General features: G+C 36.0%; 1 protein-coding gene across 2 annotated transcripts in view; it reads right to left on the reverse strand.

The window, feature by feature from the left end:
* INO80 (INO80 complex ATPase subunit) overlaps positions 1–19,551 on the reverse strand; it is a 122,081-nt gene that overhangs the window by 51,308 nt on the left and 51,222 nt on the right. For both annotated transcript variants that reach the window (XM_069596040.1, XM_069596039.1), the window contains exons 15-24: positions 15,983–16,042; positions 15,427–15,569; positions 13,805–13,889; positions 12,809–12,926; positions 11,805–11,890; positions 8,736–8,903; positions 8,382–8,515; positions 7,229–7,296; positions 6,413–6,506; positions 5,473–5,644 (exon numbers count right to left, since the gene is read on the reverse strand). In XM_069596040.1, the coding sequence (XP_069452141.1) occupies positions 5,473–5,644; positions 6,413–6,506; positions 7,229–7,296; positions 8,382–8,515; positions 8,736–8,903; positions 11,805–11,890; positions 12,809–12,926; positions 13,805–13,889; positions 15,427–15,569; positions 15,983–16,042 (1,128 nt within the window). The remainder of the gene's footprint in view (positions 1–5,472; positions 5,645–6,412; positions 6,507–7,228; positions 7,297–8,381; positions 8,516–8,735; positions 8,904–11,804; positions 11,891–12,808; positions 12,927–13,804; positions 13,890–15,426; positions 15,570–15,982; positions 16,043–19,551) is intronic.

A 19,551-nucleotide genomic window follows, 5' to 3' on the forward strand; every position in this document is an offset into this window, starting at 1 on the left:
AGATCACATTCCACCCCTGGAGATTCTTTCAATCAACAAGCTCTTCTGATACACATACAAATAATGGACCCATTCGAATGCTCAATCTCATTGGCCCTTGGGATCAAGCAAGTGAAAAACAGCAGGAGAGAAAGGGTAAAGAGTGTGTGGAAAACAAAAAAAGAAGTACTTTCTCCTGTAAACAGTTCTCTCCTCTATTAACATTTCTTACTCAATTAGGCATCTTTTGCTGTTTAGGTCAGTGGTCTCCAGAGAAGAGACCACAATGTAAATAAAAAGCTTCACAATGTAAATAATATTAATATGTTATTTGTGTGTCATTTTAAATGAAATAATACACAGGTACTGGATAAAAATGTTTTAATAACAGGGGGGCATAATCAAGACACATGAGGCTAGCGGTATTGCTGCAAAGAGTTTAAACTAAGACAGATGAGCTGATTCTAAATTTACATGAAAATGCAAAGGGCCAAGAACAGTAAAGGCAATACTGAAGAAAAACAAAGACAGAGGACCTGTGCTACCAGTTTCAAGTCTTATCATGGAGCAAGAATAATTAATAACCGGTAGTGGTCAAGGATAGACTAATGGTCTAATAGAACAGAACATGATGAGAAACAGGCCTACACATATACAGCCATCTGTTTGACAAAACGGAAGCTGTAGTGCAACAAGGATGGTCTTTTCAACAAAAGAAGTTGGGCCAAATGGATATGGATATCTATAAGTAAAGAAATGACAACCCATAACATACACTAAAAACCCAGTTTCTTGTAGATTTGAATGGTAAATCAAAACAACTTTTGGAGAAAAACAGAATAATCTTCATGACCTCGAAAAAGACAAAGATTTCTTTCACAAGATACAAAAAATGCTAACAATTCAACAGAAGACAGTACTGAGAGTGAAAAAGTAATAGGTAGAACAAAGGAAAATAAGCAAGTGTCTTGAAGAAGCATTTCACAAAGGAGGTTATCCAAATGGCCAATGAGCATCAGAAAAGGTATTTAATATCATTATTCACAAGAGAAATGCAATTTAAAGCCACAGTGAGATACTATCACATTGAAGGACTGGAATGAACAGACAAGACAATGTCACATGACTTGTGCATTTCCCTATATGTATGTTAATATCTCTAGGATAGCCAAGGCAACAAGAGAAAGGCTAAAGTTTTTAATATATTATACCCATTATTTCTTCCTGTTTTTCTAATCACCTGGGCCTGTTATCTACTAATGGAAAGCAAACAGTCATATTTTCAGGATCTACTTAGCTACTTCTTAGGTTCATGAATTCAAATGGTTATTAATATCACTGGAAAAAAATTTTAACTCTCTAATCATTGACTAGGCTACTTCCTGCCCTCTCAAGCTTTAACGACCCACAATTATATGCCAGTCTTTTTCTAATCTTTCAAGACTTTTCTTGTCCTTCCTGAAGTTCTAATTCATCATAGGAATGACAGCAAATACCTTTCAAGTCATATTTTCAGGACATATGCTGAAACTAGCAAGCACAGTTATAAATTTGCTTCCTGTGAAAATAAAAATTTTCTCTCTGACCCCACAGTAGTAGCATCCCTATATAAGCAAAGGGCTCTTTCAGGGGATCTGTAAATTGTATTAATAATGCCAGAATTTTTTTGTAGATCTCAATGACAACAAACAAGTCACGTCAGGAAAAGGCACAAAGCCACATACATGATGAATTTATCACACACAAACGACAAACAAAAAGAATTCAAGACAGGGGACTTCCCTGGTGGTAGTGAAGAATCCACCTTTCAATGTAGGGGACACAGGCTTGATCCCTGGTCGGGGAACTAAGATCCCACACGCTGTGGGGCAACTAAGCCCTCGTGCCACAACTAGAGAGAAGTCCATGCACCACAACAACAGATCCCACATATGACAACTAAGACCTGATGCACCCACAAATAAATGAAAAGAATCCAAGACCTTGTATTTAAATCCTATCAACAAATCCAAACGTTATCAAGACAATTATTAGACTTAAGTCTCACCACTGTTGTCCAAACTTGACAAGTCACCTTCCCCCCACCCTCAAAAGACTCATTTTTTTGTAAAAAACTGTAAATTGGCAGGATTAGAGGAAGTGTGCTTTTCATATATGTATGTACACTAAAATATCATGCATCTTAAGTTTTAGCTTTTACTCTATACTCTTAACTCATAAACTTTGGAAATCTGTTTTAAAGAATTAAGTATTCAAAATTTCCTTCTCTACTCTTCTTGCAAAACAGGCAATGTCATGTTCTCTAAAAAAAAATTTCTTGAATAAGAAAAACTTGCTTTGGAGAAATCAGTGTCAGAAGCAGCATGACAGTGTTGAGAGGCATATTCTAGCAAAGCCACTCTTGGGGGAGATTTTCCATAATAAACTATCTGCTCAGGTTTGAATTAGGTTTTTTTTTTTTTTCAAATTTACTTAACTTTATTTATATGATTTTTGAATAGGAGGAATATAACAGGTACATGTACTAAGACAGTCATCAGTAGTAGTTGATCATAAACTACATGTCAGAGTAACTCTGCAATGAAATATGCATACTGCTCTCTGAGTAATTTCTGATGGTCTCTTTCACATTCAGAAAGTAAGACCCTTCCTTAGTCCCAAAATGTCAGTTTCTTTCCTTACTATTACACAAAATGATCCAGAATCTTTCTACATGGTGATTCTATTCACCTAGTATTGATTCTTACATAACTACAGGTAGTATAAAATATTCTTGTGAGTCATGGCCAGACTGAAAAAGCCACAGTTATAATGGGCTTTATTAATTGTTACACATAGAGCTTCAACAAAATAAATCTTCAATCAGAACACAGTCTAACCTTTAAGGCTAGATATCATGTAAAGATCATTCTACTTAATTGAAATCAAGTATTTCTTAGAAAAGATATATCAACCAACTCTGGCAAGGTACACTGCCTGGTTGATATTTCAACATATATATGTTGGAGATAAGGATGAGAGCCAAAGCAGAACAGCATCTCTACACGTCCATGATTAGCTTTCAGCTACCTGTGGCTCAGTAACTCAGTTCTACATGCTAAGCTACTACAAAAGCAAATGTCTGCTTACAACATGAAATAAAAGTAAAGAAGAAGAAATGGAAGTGAATCTAACTTCGGAAAAACCAATTTCACATAAAGCATGCTGCCCACATCTAAATTTCTCAAGAAATTCACTGACTGAAGGACAGCACGGAACAGGTGCTCTGAACACACTACTCTATTTTCAGAAAGCAGAAGAATACAGATAACTGATTCATCTCTTTCAGTGTTAGGTAAGATTGAAGCATTGACGTAATAGGACACAACAAACTCCAAGGGGCAATGGTGCTTTCTGTACCAAAAATAAAACTAGTAAAAAAAATCTGTATCTTTAGCAATACACAGTATCAAATGTAAGGAAATCAGACTATGAGAGAGACGTTAAGCAACTGTCTACTAAACATAGCAGTATTTACTAGAAGGAAGTCACCTCGCCACCACTGACTATATTATTCCAAACAGAATTGGAACCCAATTCTATTCTCCTTCTGCATTACTGATCTTATCTTCAGAGTCCATAAAAGTACATGGAGCAACACTTGAGAAAGAAACGGGAAAGAGAAGAAAAAGAAACCACATGGGTTCTTCGGTGGACAGGGGTCAAATACCAGATGCAGCCAAAGAACATCCTACATTCTATGCAGTCACCAGTGTGATTGAGGACACCTTACATTTTCTAGAGGATACAAAGAAAATTTCTACCTTTTAAACTTTTAATCTAGTTAAAGAACTATAAAATATAAACATACATATCGCTTCTCAAAATTCTCCAGCATTATCTATTTCATTCAGAATAAAACACATAAGGCCCACATGATCTGAAACTGCACCTATCACCTATCACTTTCCCCCTTACCTACTATATAAAGGTGAACAATTATATGAAAAAATGTTCAACATAATTATTTTCCATGGAGATGGAACTGAAAATCACAAATTCAAAAAATGAACTGACAGTACCAGGAGTAGGCAAGGAAGATGAACAGTAAATCTCTCACACTGCTGGTGGGAGTTTAACTTTGTAATACCATTTTGGAAAAATATTTGGCAACGGGTTGTTGTTCAGTCACTAAGTCGTGTCTGGCTCTTTGCGACCCCATGGACTTCAGTACGCCCAGCTTCCCTGTCCTTCACTATCTCCTTGAGTTTGCTCAAATTCATGTCCACTGAGTCGGTGATGCTATCCATCCATCTCATCCTCTGCCACCCTCTTCTCCTTTTGCCTTCAATCTTTCCCAGCTTCAGGGTCTCTTCCAATGAATCAGCTCTTTGCATCAGGTGGTCAAAAACTGGAGCTTCAGCTTCAGTATCAGTCCTTCCAATGAATACTCAGACTTGATTTCCTTTAGGAACAACTGGTTTGATATCCTTGCAATCCAAGGGATTCAAGAATCTTCTCCAGGACCATATTTCAAAAGCATCAATTCTTTGGCACTCAGCCTTCTTTACGGTCCAACTCTCACAAGACTACTGGAAAAACCAGAGCTTTGACTATAAGAACCTCTGCCGGCAAAGTGACATCTTGGCTTTTTAATACACTGTCTAGGTTTGTCACGGCTTTCTTTCCAAGGATTAAGTGTTTTAATTTCATGGCTGCAATCATCATCCGCAATGATTTTGGAGCCTAAGAAAATAAAATTTGTCACCGCTTCCACTTAGTTGCCATGAAGTGATGGAGGCCATGATCCAAGTTTTTTGAATATTGAGTTTTAAGCCAGTTTTTCCACTTTCCTCTTTCACCCTCACTGGCAATGGGTACTAAATCTAAACATACATGTGTGTGATGATACAGCAATCCTACTCCTGGATATAAACGCCAAAGAAATTAGTGCTTGCATTCATCAAAAGACATGTACATGAATATGTACAGCACTTTTATTCATAATAGTCCCAAACTGGAACCAACCTAAATATCCACCAACATTAGACTAATAAACTGTGATTAGAAACAGGCAATGGACCACTTCACAGCATTAAAAAAGAGTATCTTTTTTTTTGGTGGTCTGTTCTGAATTTGAAGTTTCAAATGGGAAGAACTATGAGAAAGACTTCTGGGTGCTGGAAATATTCTATACCTTAATCTAGGTAGCTGTTACACAAATGCATACGCAAGTGTAAATTCACATATTTTAAATGTGTACTTTAAAATATGTGTACTTCCCAGTGAAGTTATATATAACATATATATTAAAATATAAATGCACATATACTGTATACACACATAAAATGTCTATTAAGTTATATGTAATAAACTGTAACAATACACTGCTCTCACTCCTATGGGAACTTTTTTTGACTGCCTCAGGTTATCTTTTACTTTATTACTTTTATTGACTGAAAGAAAAGGGAAGGGAGTACTACACAGATAACTGATGCTGAAATAATTGCTTACCTTTAACAAAGGGCAGCTGGAAAGGTTGGGAAAGGAGAGTGGAAAATTAACCCCAAGAAGGAAATCCTTGTTTCTCAGATATTTCTCCTGGCTCTCCCCTTCCGGCTCTCCCCAGGAGCGCAGCTGATGGAGCCTGTAGGAGGCTTTCAGAGACAGGAAAAGAGCTAACCATCTGAAACAAACCACAGCAGACATGCTTATTCAGTGCTCCATGGAGGTTTGCGGGTAGTTCATAGCAGCGAGGAACCTTGTCTCTCATTAACTGTCTCTTCTGTCAATCTCGGGCATTTTAGACACAGTTCTTTCAAACAAAGTCGCTTCATACTTTTGTTCTATAAATTCTATCTTTGACATGAATTGGGTTTGCTACTATGAAAATGAAAATCCTCCGTAAAGCTCCTCTTCGTGTTAAGGAATATTCAACTCTTATCGCAAAACCTCTCATAAAAACATCCTCTTATAAAGGAGATAAGCCTCTCCTAATAAGGTCATTATTTTTTATACAAATATAATACAAAGCAGTAAATTAAGTAAAAGCCATTATTCCAAAGAAAAAGAACAGAGAACTAAGTTTCCCAGAATACATAAGGCAGGTTATGCTACAATCCCTACTAAGTAAAGGAATCGTCAGCCATCATTTGCCCTGAAGAAACAAATAAAACAAATTTCCACCTAGAAATTAAGACTTGAAGACCTTCTGGTAGCATTCGGGAGAAGAACCTAAACAGTTTTTATTTAAGGTACAGCATGAAGCATTGTACAATTATTAAATTTTCAAAAGAAAGTTATGATTTCCTTACAAAACTTTAATTCTTAATACAAAAAGAATGACAGGCTCTGTAAGATCATATAATACTAAATATTTAATTTCACAGTATTCAACATTTGCCCCTATTTATTCTCGACTGTTCTCTCATTAAACAATGAACAAACTTCTCACCTGGCTAAAAGTCCCTGAAGCATGAGGTTTGCCATTTCAGCTGGAGATACATCAATAAAGCGAAGGAAAGAGAAACAGCTTTCTTCATTAACACCTGGAATATCAAAGAACAAAGTGAAACCCAACAGAAAACAAGAGACAACACTCAACTAAAGCCTGCTGAACTGCTGAATTTTGACTTAAGAATTTAGAACTATTCTAAGGTTCTAATACAGCCACTTTGACAGAAGACAGTGTCATATTTTTGTACCACAATCACAAGTGAAAGAGGCAGACATATGAGATATGACACATATGGGCCAGAGTGGAGCTGGCTCATCAGTTACCTCTGGGGTTTCAGACCCTTGGCTAACTGCCCTCCTCTTTTTATTGTGCCAGGAGAAGGAAAAGAAAAGGAAAGCACAGAGGTGAAGAATTCTGAACTTCCGCCTCAATACTTTGGACAATGCTCAAAGTTGAGCAGCTTCCTTTCCTTAGACTAAGCAGAAGGGACCTAAAGAATCAAACTAACAAGAGCCTGCACTGTCTCTATCACACCTTTGTAAGAAATTTTAAAGAGACAGATATAAAATAAAGATGGAAGGTCAACTGAAACGGATAGAAGTTAAAAAAAATTTTTTTTTATACTTTCTGTTTTAACCACAAAGCCTACTAGCATCTACAGATAAAAGACAACTAACTTACTTAAATCTTATCAAGACTATAAACAAAAGCCTAGCATTCAGGCAAAGCCACTATTAGTTCCAACTCAGCAAAACAAAGAACATCCTGATAAATCCTTGGCATACTTTCCTTCTCAAAGACCAAAACACCTACCTTTTCTGTGAAAGAGAGACTGTTGGATATAGTCTGGTGCAAATGGAGAAAGAAGAACCCTTAACCACCTGTAAAGTAAGTAAAATAAAATAAATCCAAACCCAAATATAAATATCAGCAAGTTAACTAAACTGGAAGCTCCAAACTAAAAGAATCTTTGAAGGTTTAAAACTGTTTCTACCTTTGAGAATTTTGTTGCCAGGCAAAAATGATACCACATAAAATGACTAAATATTTACTAAAGGTAGTAGATGATAATACAAGTTCAAAGCGGTCTCATTTTATTTCACATTTCCAGAAACAACTCCAGCACTGCAAGTTGCCATTACACTATATTAAACAAAACCCCACTACAACTCTGTTCCGTTAATCCCCTTGCCCATGTAAAGTATTAGCCTGGAGCTATCACAGACAAAGCATTCTAAAATTAAACCCAAGAAATCTGTCTCAGTTTCAGTAATGTTAGGCTTGATGTTGCTGATGATTATTTTGATAATATTGTTTATACAGTTTCTATACAGAAAGAGCTTTCTAAATCTATGGTTCTCAAGTGCAAGTGTACACAAGACTCTTGGGAATTTGTCTTAAAAATTCAAAAGCAACTGTTAAATTTTCAAAATAAAATCATTATTTTCTGACTCATTCTGCATGCAGAGGTGTAGAATGGACCTACACATCTATTTTCTGAATGGAAGTGGTTTCTAGCATATTACCATTAACAACACTTCATTTTTTGTTTTTTTTAACCAAATCTGTCACTGCTGATTCTGGGAAAAAGGTAAATTTGAAATCAAATCAGTTTTTCTATAAGTGCTATTCCAAGGGTGAAATAAGCCACTACAAAGCAATTTCAATACTTAGGCAGAGATATTTGTTGATCTCTGTTGGTACAAGTACCTCTTTGCACACAGGTAAACATTCCTCATTCAGAAAGGGAACTGCAAGTAGTTAGGGCCTTTCAGGTCATCCAGTTAAACTCTTGATAGTACACAGACCCTATCACATGATCCTTCAACAAACAGTTGTCCACCCATTGCTTAAATACTTCGCTGTTGTGGAACTCATTCTCAATTAAGTTTATCTACTAAGCCACAAAACCCCAAATTACAAAAGCACTCTTAGAGCAAATAGATATTAATTAATATGTGCTCACCTGTCTCGTGAATGGTTGAAGACCCTGATCTGTCCATGACGGTAGATAAACTTTGAAATCTGGTATGGCTTTAGGGAAATATGAAATGGAGACCAAGTTTCTTGTCGTTCAAATAATTCTGGGTGATTACATACCTGAGAGAAAGGGAAATGATAAGACAATAGTGTTCTGTGCAGACATCACTATGAAGCAATGGGGGAATCCTAAACCCTGCAGGTTTACCTTTATGAATATATATATTCCCATTTTCATTCTTTAACAACCTTTGTTTATTTGGCATCAAGGCTAGATAGAGCCTCTTCCTTGAAGTGGGTTAATAAAGACAACTCTAGGGCGGCTGACCTGAGCTCTTACCTTCCTAAACTGCATGACCAGATTCATGAGGCTGCTGGTGGTTGTCTGTGCTTGCTGGGTAGAGCCCATAGAAGACTGTAATAAATCTTCAATGGAAATTTTGTTCTTTAGTGCCTGATACAGCAGTTTCTGTCGGCTGGTCAGTTGGCAATACATTAGAATCTCAATCTAAAAATCAATAAGGACATTTATATTCTGAAAAACAGTTTGTAAGAAAGTTCAGTATTACCACAAAGTTGGAAACTCATGCAAGGCAGATTATGATTGGAAAGAAAACAGTATACATATCTCAAGAAACTCAGTATCTCTATAAATTTGTGATATGGCTAATTCAAGAAACTCAGGATCTTTATAAACCTATGATGTGGCTAACTATCCAAAATATGAGCTTTTCTTGATCCTCTTCCCTTGTTACTCACTCTACATGCTTTCCATGGGCAACTTCTTCCATTTCTAATAGCACCAACTACCATCAATCACAGTAACTTGCAAAAATATATTTCCAAACATCCCTAAGCCCTGTATTTCCAACTACCTACTAAGATAGTATCATTCAAACAGTCTGTAGCAATTGCATTTCTGATGTATCAGAAAAAAATTTCTCTTTCACAATTTACTTGATTAACAGCATTGTCATTTACTAAGTTGCCCAAAAAGAAACTTCAAAAAGTCACAAAGTCAGCTCCGATCTCTTCTCTTTCATACCCCATGTTCTATCATTTTCTAAGTTCCTCAACTCAACCTGGAAATTTTTCTCTAACCACCCTGACACACCACAGAATCTCACCATATCTAACTTAGACTGCTATTACTACAGGAGCTTTCTGCCCCAATCTCTCCTGGTTCCAAGAAACCTGCCATGCAAATCTTCTAAAGTACCCAAGTGCTGGAAAACCTTCAATGTAAGTTACTGCCTATGGTAAAATATTACAAATTCTCCTGTAGGCAGAGGCCTCCCATAGTCTAACTTACCGTATTGTCCCAATCTCATGATGTTTTCCTGTATTTCTCAGCAACAACAGTCTGAATAATGTTTGCCACACATGCTGCCTATTTGAATACTAACCTACCTTTGTTCATTCTTGTTGCTTAGCACCCATTTCCCACCATATTTCCTAGTAAAAGCCAACTCATTATTCCAGATCTAGCTCACATGTCACCTCTGCTTTGATACCTTCTCTAACCTTCCCTAACAGAACTATCCCCTTTCTGTGTTCCCATTATACTTCACATAGATCATCACTATATATCCTATGATACAGTACCAGCTATCTATATATTCATCTTCCTGGGAAGTCTGAATCTCTCTACATATCAGTTGCTCGCAGACAGTAATAGTTCAATAACATATATATTATTTAATTCACAGATTAGAAACATTGCTGATGTTTAAGAAATTTATAATACACGCAGTAATTAACAACCACACATCTTCTGATCACCTCGCTGCTGCTGCTGCTGCTGCTAAGTCGCTTCAGTTGTGTCTGACACTGTGCAACCCCATAGACGGCAGCCTACCAGGCTCCCCAGTCCCTGGGATTCTCCAGGCAAGAACACTGGAGTGGGTTGCCGTTTCCTTCTCCAATGCATGAAAGTGAAAAGCAAAAGTGAAGTTGCTCAGTCGTGTCCGACTCTTAGCGACCCCATGGACTGCAGCCTACCAGGCTCCTCTGTCCATGGGATTTTCCAGGCAAGAGTACTAGAATGGGGTGCCACTGCCTTCTCCATCACCTCGCTAATAACCACTAAATAAGAGACATTATGATGCTGCTATTGTTTTTAAGCTGTTTCTGATATAAAAGCCTCAAAGATCTATTTTTTTTTCTTAATGAAGTATTTTCTATCAGGTACATCTGTGTGATACTTCTATTTAGGCAAAATCAACCAGTTTCACAAAACAGCCATAAAGTTTTTTTTTTAAGGAATAAAACAAAGGTACACTTCTTTCCCTCTCTTTGAAGGTGTATATCACCACCACAATCTTATGAGTTACTACATTTCAAAATGATCCAGCCTCTGGCAGTGACAGTGAGAGCCACCTGACATTATCAAGAACCTGGAAAGATGCCTTTCATATAGACAAGAGAACTGTGAGAAACAGGTGTAATCTATGTGAGGCAGGAAATACTCCAAAGGAGTTAAGAACTGGGAGGTAAAAAAAAGATGAAAGGAGAATATTGGGAGGATTCACAAGCAATAACAGAAAATTACAGAGGTTGGGTAAAAATTCAAAAACGATATTTATGAACCATAATTATAGACTTTATGAGAAAAAGTAATACAACCCAAAGCACAGTAAACTTCTAAACCTACCTCTCAGTCTGCAGAAATACAGGAGACAGAGGAACATGTCAAAGAACACCACAATGATGCATTGAGCAAAATTTGATATGTGGCAAACTCTGGACAAACCACCCAGTTTCCTCAACAAAGAATTGCAAAAGGGAAAAAAGAAGGGTGGGACTAAAAGATAGCTAAGGGGCATATCACCCAAACACTACATATGAACCTTGTTTGGATCCTGACCTCAAAAAGTGAACACTTTAAAAGAGAAAGGAAGAAAGAAAGAAGCATACACAAAGACAACTGGGGATATCCAAGCACTGACTGGGTATGTGATACTGCAATGAAGTAACTTCTTTTTTTTTTATAGAGATGATAATGATATGTGATTATATATTTTAAAAAACACCAAATCTTTTAGAGATACATAGGAAAATATTTATAAATGAAACAAAAGACATTCAAGATCTGCTTCAAAATAATCTAAAGGGGTGGAGAATGGTCATGGGTTGATCATTTAGGCTACATGGAGGATTCATTATACTATTCTTTCTTTTATAATATTTCAAATTCTCCGTAATAAAAAGTATAAAACAAAAAAGAAAAAACTATTACTTGCCTTGATTATTTGACTCATCTTAAGTCTATGTTGACCCTCCCAAGTTTAAAGGTTTTCTCTCAAACTAATTATGTTTCAACTTAACATTTACCAAGGAAATTTTTTTTACCCTGGAATTTTAAGTTGGTGTTTATTAAGTCCTAAACTCACAAGATTGACTTTCTTACTTTGTCAGACAATTCATTTTCCACATCTTTCTTGATTCTCCTCAGCATAAATGGCTTCAATATCATGTGTAAGCGAGAGAGTTGATCTGAAATGGCAGGAGAACCCCCCAGACAAATAATACATTATATCAGTTTAACACAAACAAAAGAAATATCATGATCATCTCTCACTAAATACCTCTGGCATAATGATTTATTTGCAAGACTGAAACAATTTTTCCCAGGTAGGAAGCCAAGGATCTGAACTTTCCACAGCATCTTCCTATAGTTAATTGGGCAAATGCATTTTGCTATCATTTACTCAGACCAATAAGGATGACTTTATTTTTATCAGAATTCACCTTCAGAATGTTTCAAGAACATTTTATCAATAATAGGGTTCTCAAACAGGTTTAATGAAGCTATATGGGACTCCCAGTGTTGCCCCAAAATCATTTTTCAAAGTATGTCGGCATATTAATAACATGTAGTATAAGAAATTACTTAAGGACTTTTCTAATGGTAGATATCACTTCACATTGTGTAATAAATACTCTATAACTCTCTTAAAAGATACTAGTCAAGAGATCAAACAAATTTATAATAAAAATTCAAAAATGTTCAAAGAAAAAATAAATCCTAATATGTAAAGAAAAATACCAAAAATTACCCGTCTAATATTTTGTTTTTATTACATGTAAAAAGTCTCACCCCATTTCACAAAGAATATAAAGTTTTTCAGAATCTATGTGGAAAATGAGGATTTTGTAAGCCAAAATGTGAACTTTGCCTGTTCTGCCTTGAGTAAATAGTCAACACTACAGCAGCATCACTTGATAAGTCCTTTTTTGACTCTTAGACACACACAAAGCACATAAAAAAGAAAACAATTTTATTTTAAAAGAGAAAAAACTTTTGTCTCAGATCCTCTTATGCGTACTAGAATAAAATTCTTTACACAGAAGAAAAGATACAATTATGTGTTGGCTACACTAATAAGAATGAAAGTTCATAGAAGTACTCACTCTCATCTATGGCAGATTTGTTTTCGGCATGGCTCTCAATGTCCTTGGAAAACCATTCATTAAATTCCTCGTGTGAATCAAATAATGTTGGCATAATGAAATGCAACAGAGCCCAGAGCTGGAAGCAAATGAAAAGTGAAATAGCTACAGAGCAATGAAATGACAGGATGTGAAGACATAATGAGTTCAGAGAGAGAGAAAGTGAACTTCCAGATTTGTTTACCTGTGTCTAGGCGCATGCATATGTGTGACTAAGTGAGAGTGTATAAGCACACGTCTCATCAACCAACTTTAACAAGGCACTGTAGCAAATTGTGGTATTTTTCAATTAATTTTACACTCAAAGTCTCAAAGTCCTGCTCAGATTTTGCAGTGAGACAGTTTTAAAATTTATACAAAGATCCATCCACAACTGAACACAGTATGAGGTAGCAAAACTTGCTAATAATAACTCTAGATCAGGGATCAGTAAATTATGACTTCTGGTGCCAAGTCTGGTCTGCCATCTACTTTTATAAATCAAACTTTATAGTGGAACATAGTCATACCTATTCTTTTATATATCATCTATGACTGCTTTCACATTACAATGGAAGGTTGAATAGCTGTGCAGTGACTATATGGCCCATAAAGTCTAAATATTTACTATCAGATTCTTTATAGAAAGTTTTCTGATTCCTATTTTAGATGATAAGAAAGAATTTTAGCTCCTCTCAGTGTTAAAGAATATTACCTTTTCATCCTAGTATAAAAATATCTCTGCATCAGATGAGTAGCATTCTTAATGTGATCATTATTTAAGTACCAAAGAATAAAGAAATTTACTTGCCTTGTGCCAGAGAGTAAGAAAATAGGAATGATGCCTCCTCTGCACCTCCCCACAAAACACCACATAGGGCAAATTCTTCCTTTTACATGGGGGATTATAAGTTGTATACAGCTGTAACACTCTGGGTGGGCCTAGGTAAAGAATTCCAATCTGTTACTTGTGCCTACCTCTGCCATGGTGTTCTGAATGGGGGTCCCAGTTAGCAAAAGCCGATTCCGACACTGAAACTGCAAGAGTATCTTCCAACGAACACTGTTCAATAAAATGAGTAATAAATTCCAAGTTAGCAGCAAATCTTTATTCGCCCTACTGAGAACCCTTATTTCTAGAAACGCTTTTCAAAAAATAACAAACATTCAGAATCAAGCAATCTACAATAAGCACAACTGAAAAATATTCAACAAAGCTGAGGATAGGAAATTTCAAAGGAACTGACTTCTCTATACTGAAAACATGATATTAAGGTATTAAAGTTTTAAAACGTCCTCAAATAGGCAGTGAAAGTGTTAATTGTTCAACTGTTTGCAACCCCATGGACTATAGCCTGGCAAGCTCCTCTGTCCATGGAATTCTCCAGGCAAGAATACTGGAGTGAGTAGGCATTCTCTTCTCCAGGGGATCTTCCCAACCCAGGGATCGAACCCAGGTCTTCTACATTGTAGGCAGATTCTTTATGATCTGCGCCAGCAGGGAAGCCCAAAAAGGCAGAGTAGGATCCGTTCTGGCTTAATAAAGTCCTTCACTATCAGTCAGTTTTGTTGATACAAACCATATAACTGGTGGCACTAGTGGTAAAGAATCTGCCTGCCAGTGGAGGAGACCCAGGAGTCACAGGTTCAATCCCTGGGTTGGGAAGATCCCCTAGAGGAGGAAATGGCAACCCATTTCTGTATTCTTGCCTGGGAAATCCCATAGACAAAGGAGTCTGGTGGGCTACAATTCATGGGGTTGCAAAGAGTCAGACACAACTAAGCGACTGAAAACTCATAGTGGAAAGTTTTAAAATTATTATTCTATATGCTTCTAGTGTGAGTTTGGAGGGAACAATGGAAAATGAGAAAGGGTGTGAGAAGAAAATACAAAGTGAATGAATCTATTGCTCCTGGCCACAAGCATGCCCTACTTCAAAAGAGTGAAACAGGAAATTATGCTCTTCAGAGAATGGAAAGGTCCATGGAAAATTCTATTCTGCCAATTAACATGGACTTCTAAGAAAGTCCTATGAATTCACCAAGAGTTAATAAAATCCATCAAACTCAAGGTCTAATACCACTGAATAACACTTCACAGCCAAGCACTCATTTACTATTCAGTTTGGGAGCTTGAAGGTATTAGAACATTTTAAACATGTAACTTCCAATTAAAGGATTCTTGGGAGTCTAATAACCATCCAGGGACTAGGATAACCTGCATAAAATAGTAGAAGCTATAATCCACAGAATTTAACATTCTGCTTCCTACCAAGATCTGTAAAGTAATCCCTCAAGCAAAGGGCAGCTACCCCTTCCTCCACAGAAAATTTCCCTCAAGAATGAAAATCAGTTAAAATGCCATAATTATTGTGTGAGGAGGAAGAAGCTGAGAAAAATCCTCACAGTCTAAACATTAATATTTATATTCCATGAAAATGCAAAAAAAGAATTTATGCCTTCTGGTCAGATACATGGTTTACGCAGATACCACGTTTTGAATTCTCTCTGACCTTCATTCTTGTGTTCGTGTGTCATACACATATCCATGTATCCATACGTCCTCAGTCCACAGACTTTATTTCTACTACTTGCATTACCTGGAGCTACTCTTGAGTGCCTGAGCCTCATCCAATACCATGTACTGCCACTTGACTCGCTGGAAATACTTTACATCCTGTACCACCAGCTGGTAACTGGTGATAACCACATGGAAGGGGGCATCCTGAGTGTAGAGGGTCTTCTGTAAATATAAGAGGGCAAGGGTGAAAAGAGAAACCTAAACAATTCATAATAAGACAATGAGGCATGGACTGTATTTCCTAAGGCCAAGAAGTTTAAGATAGCCTTAAAGATATGTTTCTCATGTAGGAGATGTGTAGTGAATTAAAGCGTAATTGTTTTTAAAGTAGTCACCTTAATCACAAACCTTGTTAAAAAGTAGTCATCAGCTTATTAAAGAGAAAAGTTCTTAATCCTGACTGACTGTCTATAACAGGAAAAACATTGTAAAAGAAAAAAAATTACATCTGCATAGAAACATGTAAGATTTTATGTAAGAGAAATTATTCAAATCAACTGGAGAAATAATGAATGCATATATGTGTGAATATGTATATGTGTGTGTGTATATGCTTACAGTAAGCTGAAAGTTACCTGACTCCAAAACCTCCTGATGACTTTTCTGTCATGAGGATTTCCCCAATATGGTAGCACCTGGAAAAAGGACCAATATGTATATTAGTTTCTACTGATAATCTTAAAAGTATCATCGTAAATATAGGATTTTCTGGTGGCTCAGATGGTAAAGAATCTGACGATAATTCAGGAGACCTAGGTTCAATCTCTGGGTCAGGAGGATCCCCTGGACAAGAGAACGGCTACCCTCTCCAGTATTCTTGCCTGGAGAATTTCATGGACAGAGGCGGCTGAGGGGGCTACAGTCCATGAGGTCGCAAAAAGTTGGACATGATTGAGTGACTAACACTTTCACTTTCATCATCACCAATACATTATTCAGAAAGGCTTTTTTTAAAAACCTTAACAGAATGAGTATAGGAATTCCTCTTCTATCATTACTGCACTAGGAGTTGGACTAGCACTCTTTCTACTGACCCAGTTAAAACACAGATGCAAAACAACTGTTTGAAAAGGCATCAGAGAGCTACTTGGGCAGTGAAGAATTATAGTCTAGATCTAGAAAAGACAGGAAAGCCTGGCATTGTACATGTTCCCCTAGAGAGTGCTGATCCTTCCCAAAAGTTCTAGTTGAGACACTATGAAACTGAGAAGTTGTTTTTCTTTTTTTAAAGGGACACAGGACCCACAAACAAAAAACTGTAGTTCAAGGAGGAAGGTTTCTGATAACTACCTACCTCCCTGGCCTTAAGTTGGGAATGAAGAGATACATACACACTGGTAGTAAAGGTAAACTATACATACACTTGCTTTATCAGATTCTGAAATCTAGCTTCAATTCATCCCAACTCCTGACTTAGATTAATGGGGCTTTGGATTATTACTGTCCCAGAAAAAAATTACTGTAGGCAAAAAAAATCCACAACAAAACCCCAAACACACATTAATCCTCTCTCTGGAAGAAGAAATTAACATTCAGAGCCCACAATTATCTCCAGAATTTCTCCTATACATCTGGCATTAAAACAAAACCAAAACAAAAATTTTAGAAACAAACTTTTAAACAAATGCTTGTTTGTTCACAGAATTAAAAGAGGAGATTCAGAACTTCAGTGTTACACTAGAAATTACAAAAGAACCAAAGGCAATTTCTAGAACTGAATAAATAACTAGAATTAAGAATTAAATGATGAGTTCAATAGACTGAATCAGCTGAAGAGAAAATTAGTGAACTACAAGAGAGGTCAGAAGGAAACATCCAGACCAAAGCATGGAGAAACAAAAGAATGCAAAACTCAGCAATTCTGTAATGTACCTAGATGTAACTCTCATTCTTTTTATTGTTACAGGATTCAAAGTGCTTCTTGAATCCATAGCTTGATATGTTTTGTTCTTCTGAAATATCTCAGAGATGGAAGCACAAATATGCAAGAAGGGATGAAGATCAATGAGAAATGAATGTGAATAATATGAATAAATCTAAATAATTTCAAAAGTACAAATAATAGTAAAATGTCTTCTGGGGTTTAAAATATAAAATATATACAAAAACAACTGTGTTAAGTCTAGAGAAGGGGAGTGTAGTTACAGTACTATACTAAGGTCTTTCTATTATCTGAAAAGTATTAACAGTATTAACTTGTATTTTTTTTGAGAAAGTTAAGCATGCATGTTGTATTTTCCTGGGAATCTACTGAGTAACAGAATGAATATATAATTAGCAAGTTTAAAAGGGGTAAGAAATACTACTACTTCCCCAGTAGTCCAGTAGCTAAGAATCCACCTTGCAATGCAGGGAACTTGGGTCAGTCCCTGGCTGGGAAACTAAGACCCCACACACTGTGAAGCCAAGAAGCCTGTGCTCCACAACTACTGAGCCTGCAGACCACAGCTAGACGGTCCATGTGCCACAACAAAAGATCCTGCATGATACAACAAAGATCCCTTGGTCTGCAACTAAGACTCAATGCAGCCATATAAATACATAATACTTTATTATTTTAAAATAAATATTATTTATTTTATTTTTGGCTGTGCAGGGTCTTCCATACCACAGATGGGCTTTCTCTAGTGGTGGTTCATGGGCTACTCAGGGCTCAGGTGCCCCGTAGAATGTGGAATCTTCCTAGATCAAGGATTGAACCCATGCCCCCTGCATTATCAGGCAGATTCTCAACCAGTGGACCACTAGAGAAGTCCCAATAAATAATATTTTTTTAAAAATAAATAAAAGGAAAAAAAATAAGGATAAAATCGAATAGATTCAAAAGGACTCAAAGGGAAAAAAGGAAAGTTAAACAGGTGAAAGAAGAAAGCAAAGAGGCAACAGATTTAAATGTAGTATATCAATAATTACATTAAAAGTAAGCACAGATATTCCAAATAAAAGAAATACATGTTAAATATAAAGATACAGAATAGTTAAAAGAAAAAAGAGAGCAGACAAACACTAACCAAAAGTGTTTGGTTAGTGAATATCAAAGAAAATAGATTTTAAGATTTTCCTTCTTAAAGAAAGAATTTCGTATTAATAAAAAGTTCATTCACCAGGAAGATAAAATTGTAAATCTGTGTACATCTCATTGCCTCAAAGTAAAAATAAACAAGAAAACAAAAATGCATAAATCCGTAACTGTTGTCAATATTAACACACTTCTTTCAGTCAGTAATAGGACAGGCAGACCAAAAAAAAAAAAAAAAATCAGTAAAGATGTAACAGTAAAGAACAAGTTAACAAACTTGACCTAATCAACATATACACAAAAATGTACTTAACAAGTGCAGAAAAACTATTTCCACACACACATAGGACCACTTATAAAAACTGCCTATGTGCTGAGCTATAAAAGCAAAGCTCAACAAATTTTGAAGGATTAAATTAATAATAAGAAGCATATTTTCTTATCAGTGGATTTAAGCTATAAATAACAAAAAGATATCTAGAAAATCATCCTTTGTTTAGAAAATAAGAAAAACACTTTTAAGTAACCCATGAATCAAATAAGAACTTGAAGTAGAAACTGGAAAGTATTTTGAATGTTAAGATAATAAAAATGTGACACCTCAAACCTTTGGATGGCTATGGTCATGCTAAGAAAACAATACCCTTGAATAAACATTAAAAAAAGCTGAAAAGAAACCATTTAAGCTCCATCTCAAAATGACAGAAAGATAAAAAAGACGTTTACCCAAAAAAGTAGGAAAAGAATAAAAAAAGAGTAGAAATAAATGAAATAGAAAACACACTGAATACTCAATTTTAGGAATGAAAAGTGGTACATTAGTCAAGAGAAACAATGAGGAAAAGGAGGGAGGTCATAGGCACTAATCATACTAGAACCATAAAACCAGTGTTACTCAGACAGTTGCCAAATAAAATGAACTTTTAGATGTTATCATAATAGATCTAAGTATATTTTGAATGTAACCAGACCTTAAACGTGAGTAATGTCTACTTCTGACTATGTGCTGCAGGGAAGTGAACACATATCTGACAATTTAAAGGAATAATGGCAATAGAAACAATGAATTAATAGACCAAATGTCATCAAACTTTTTCTATAAATAGCCAGATAGTAATTTTAGCT

The sequence above is a fragment of the Ovis canadensis genome, chromosome 7 (genome assembly GCF_042477335.2).
Source record: "Ovis canadensis isolate MfBH-ARS-UI-01 breed Bighorn chromosome 7, ARS-UI_OviCan_v2, whole genome shotgun sequence".
In the NCBI taxonomy this organism is placed as follows: domain Eukaryota; kingdom Metazoa; phylum Chordata; class Mammalia; order Artiodactyla; family Bovidae; genus Ovis; species Ovis canadensis.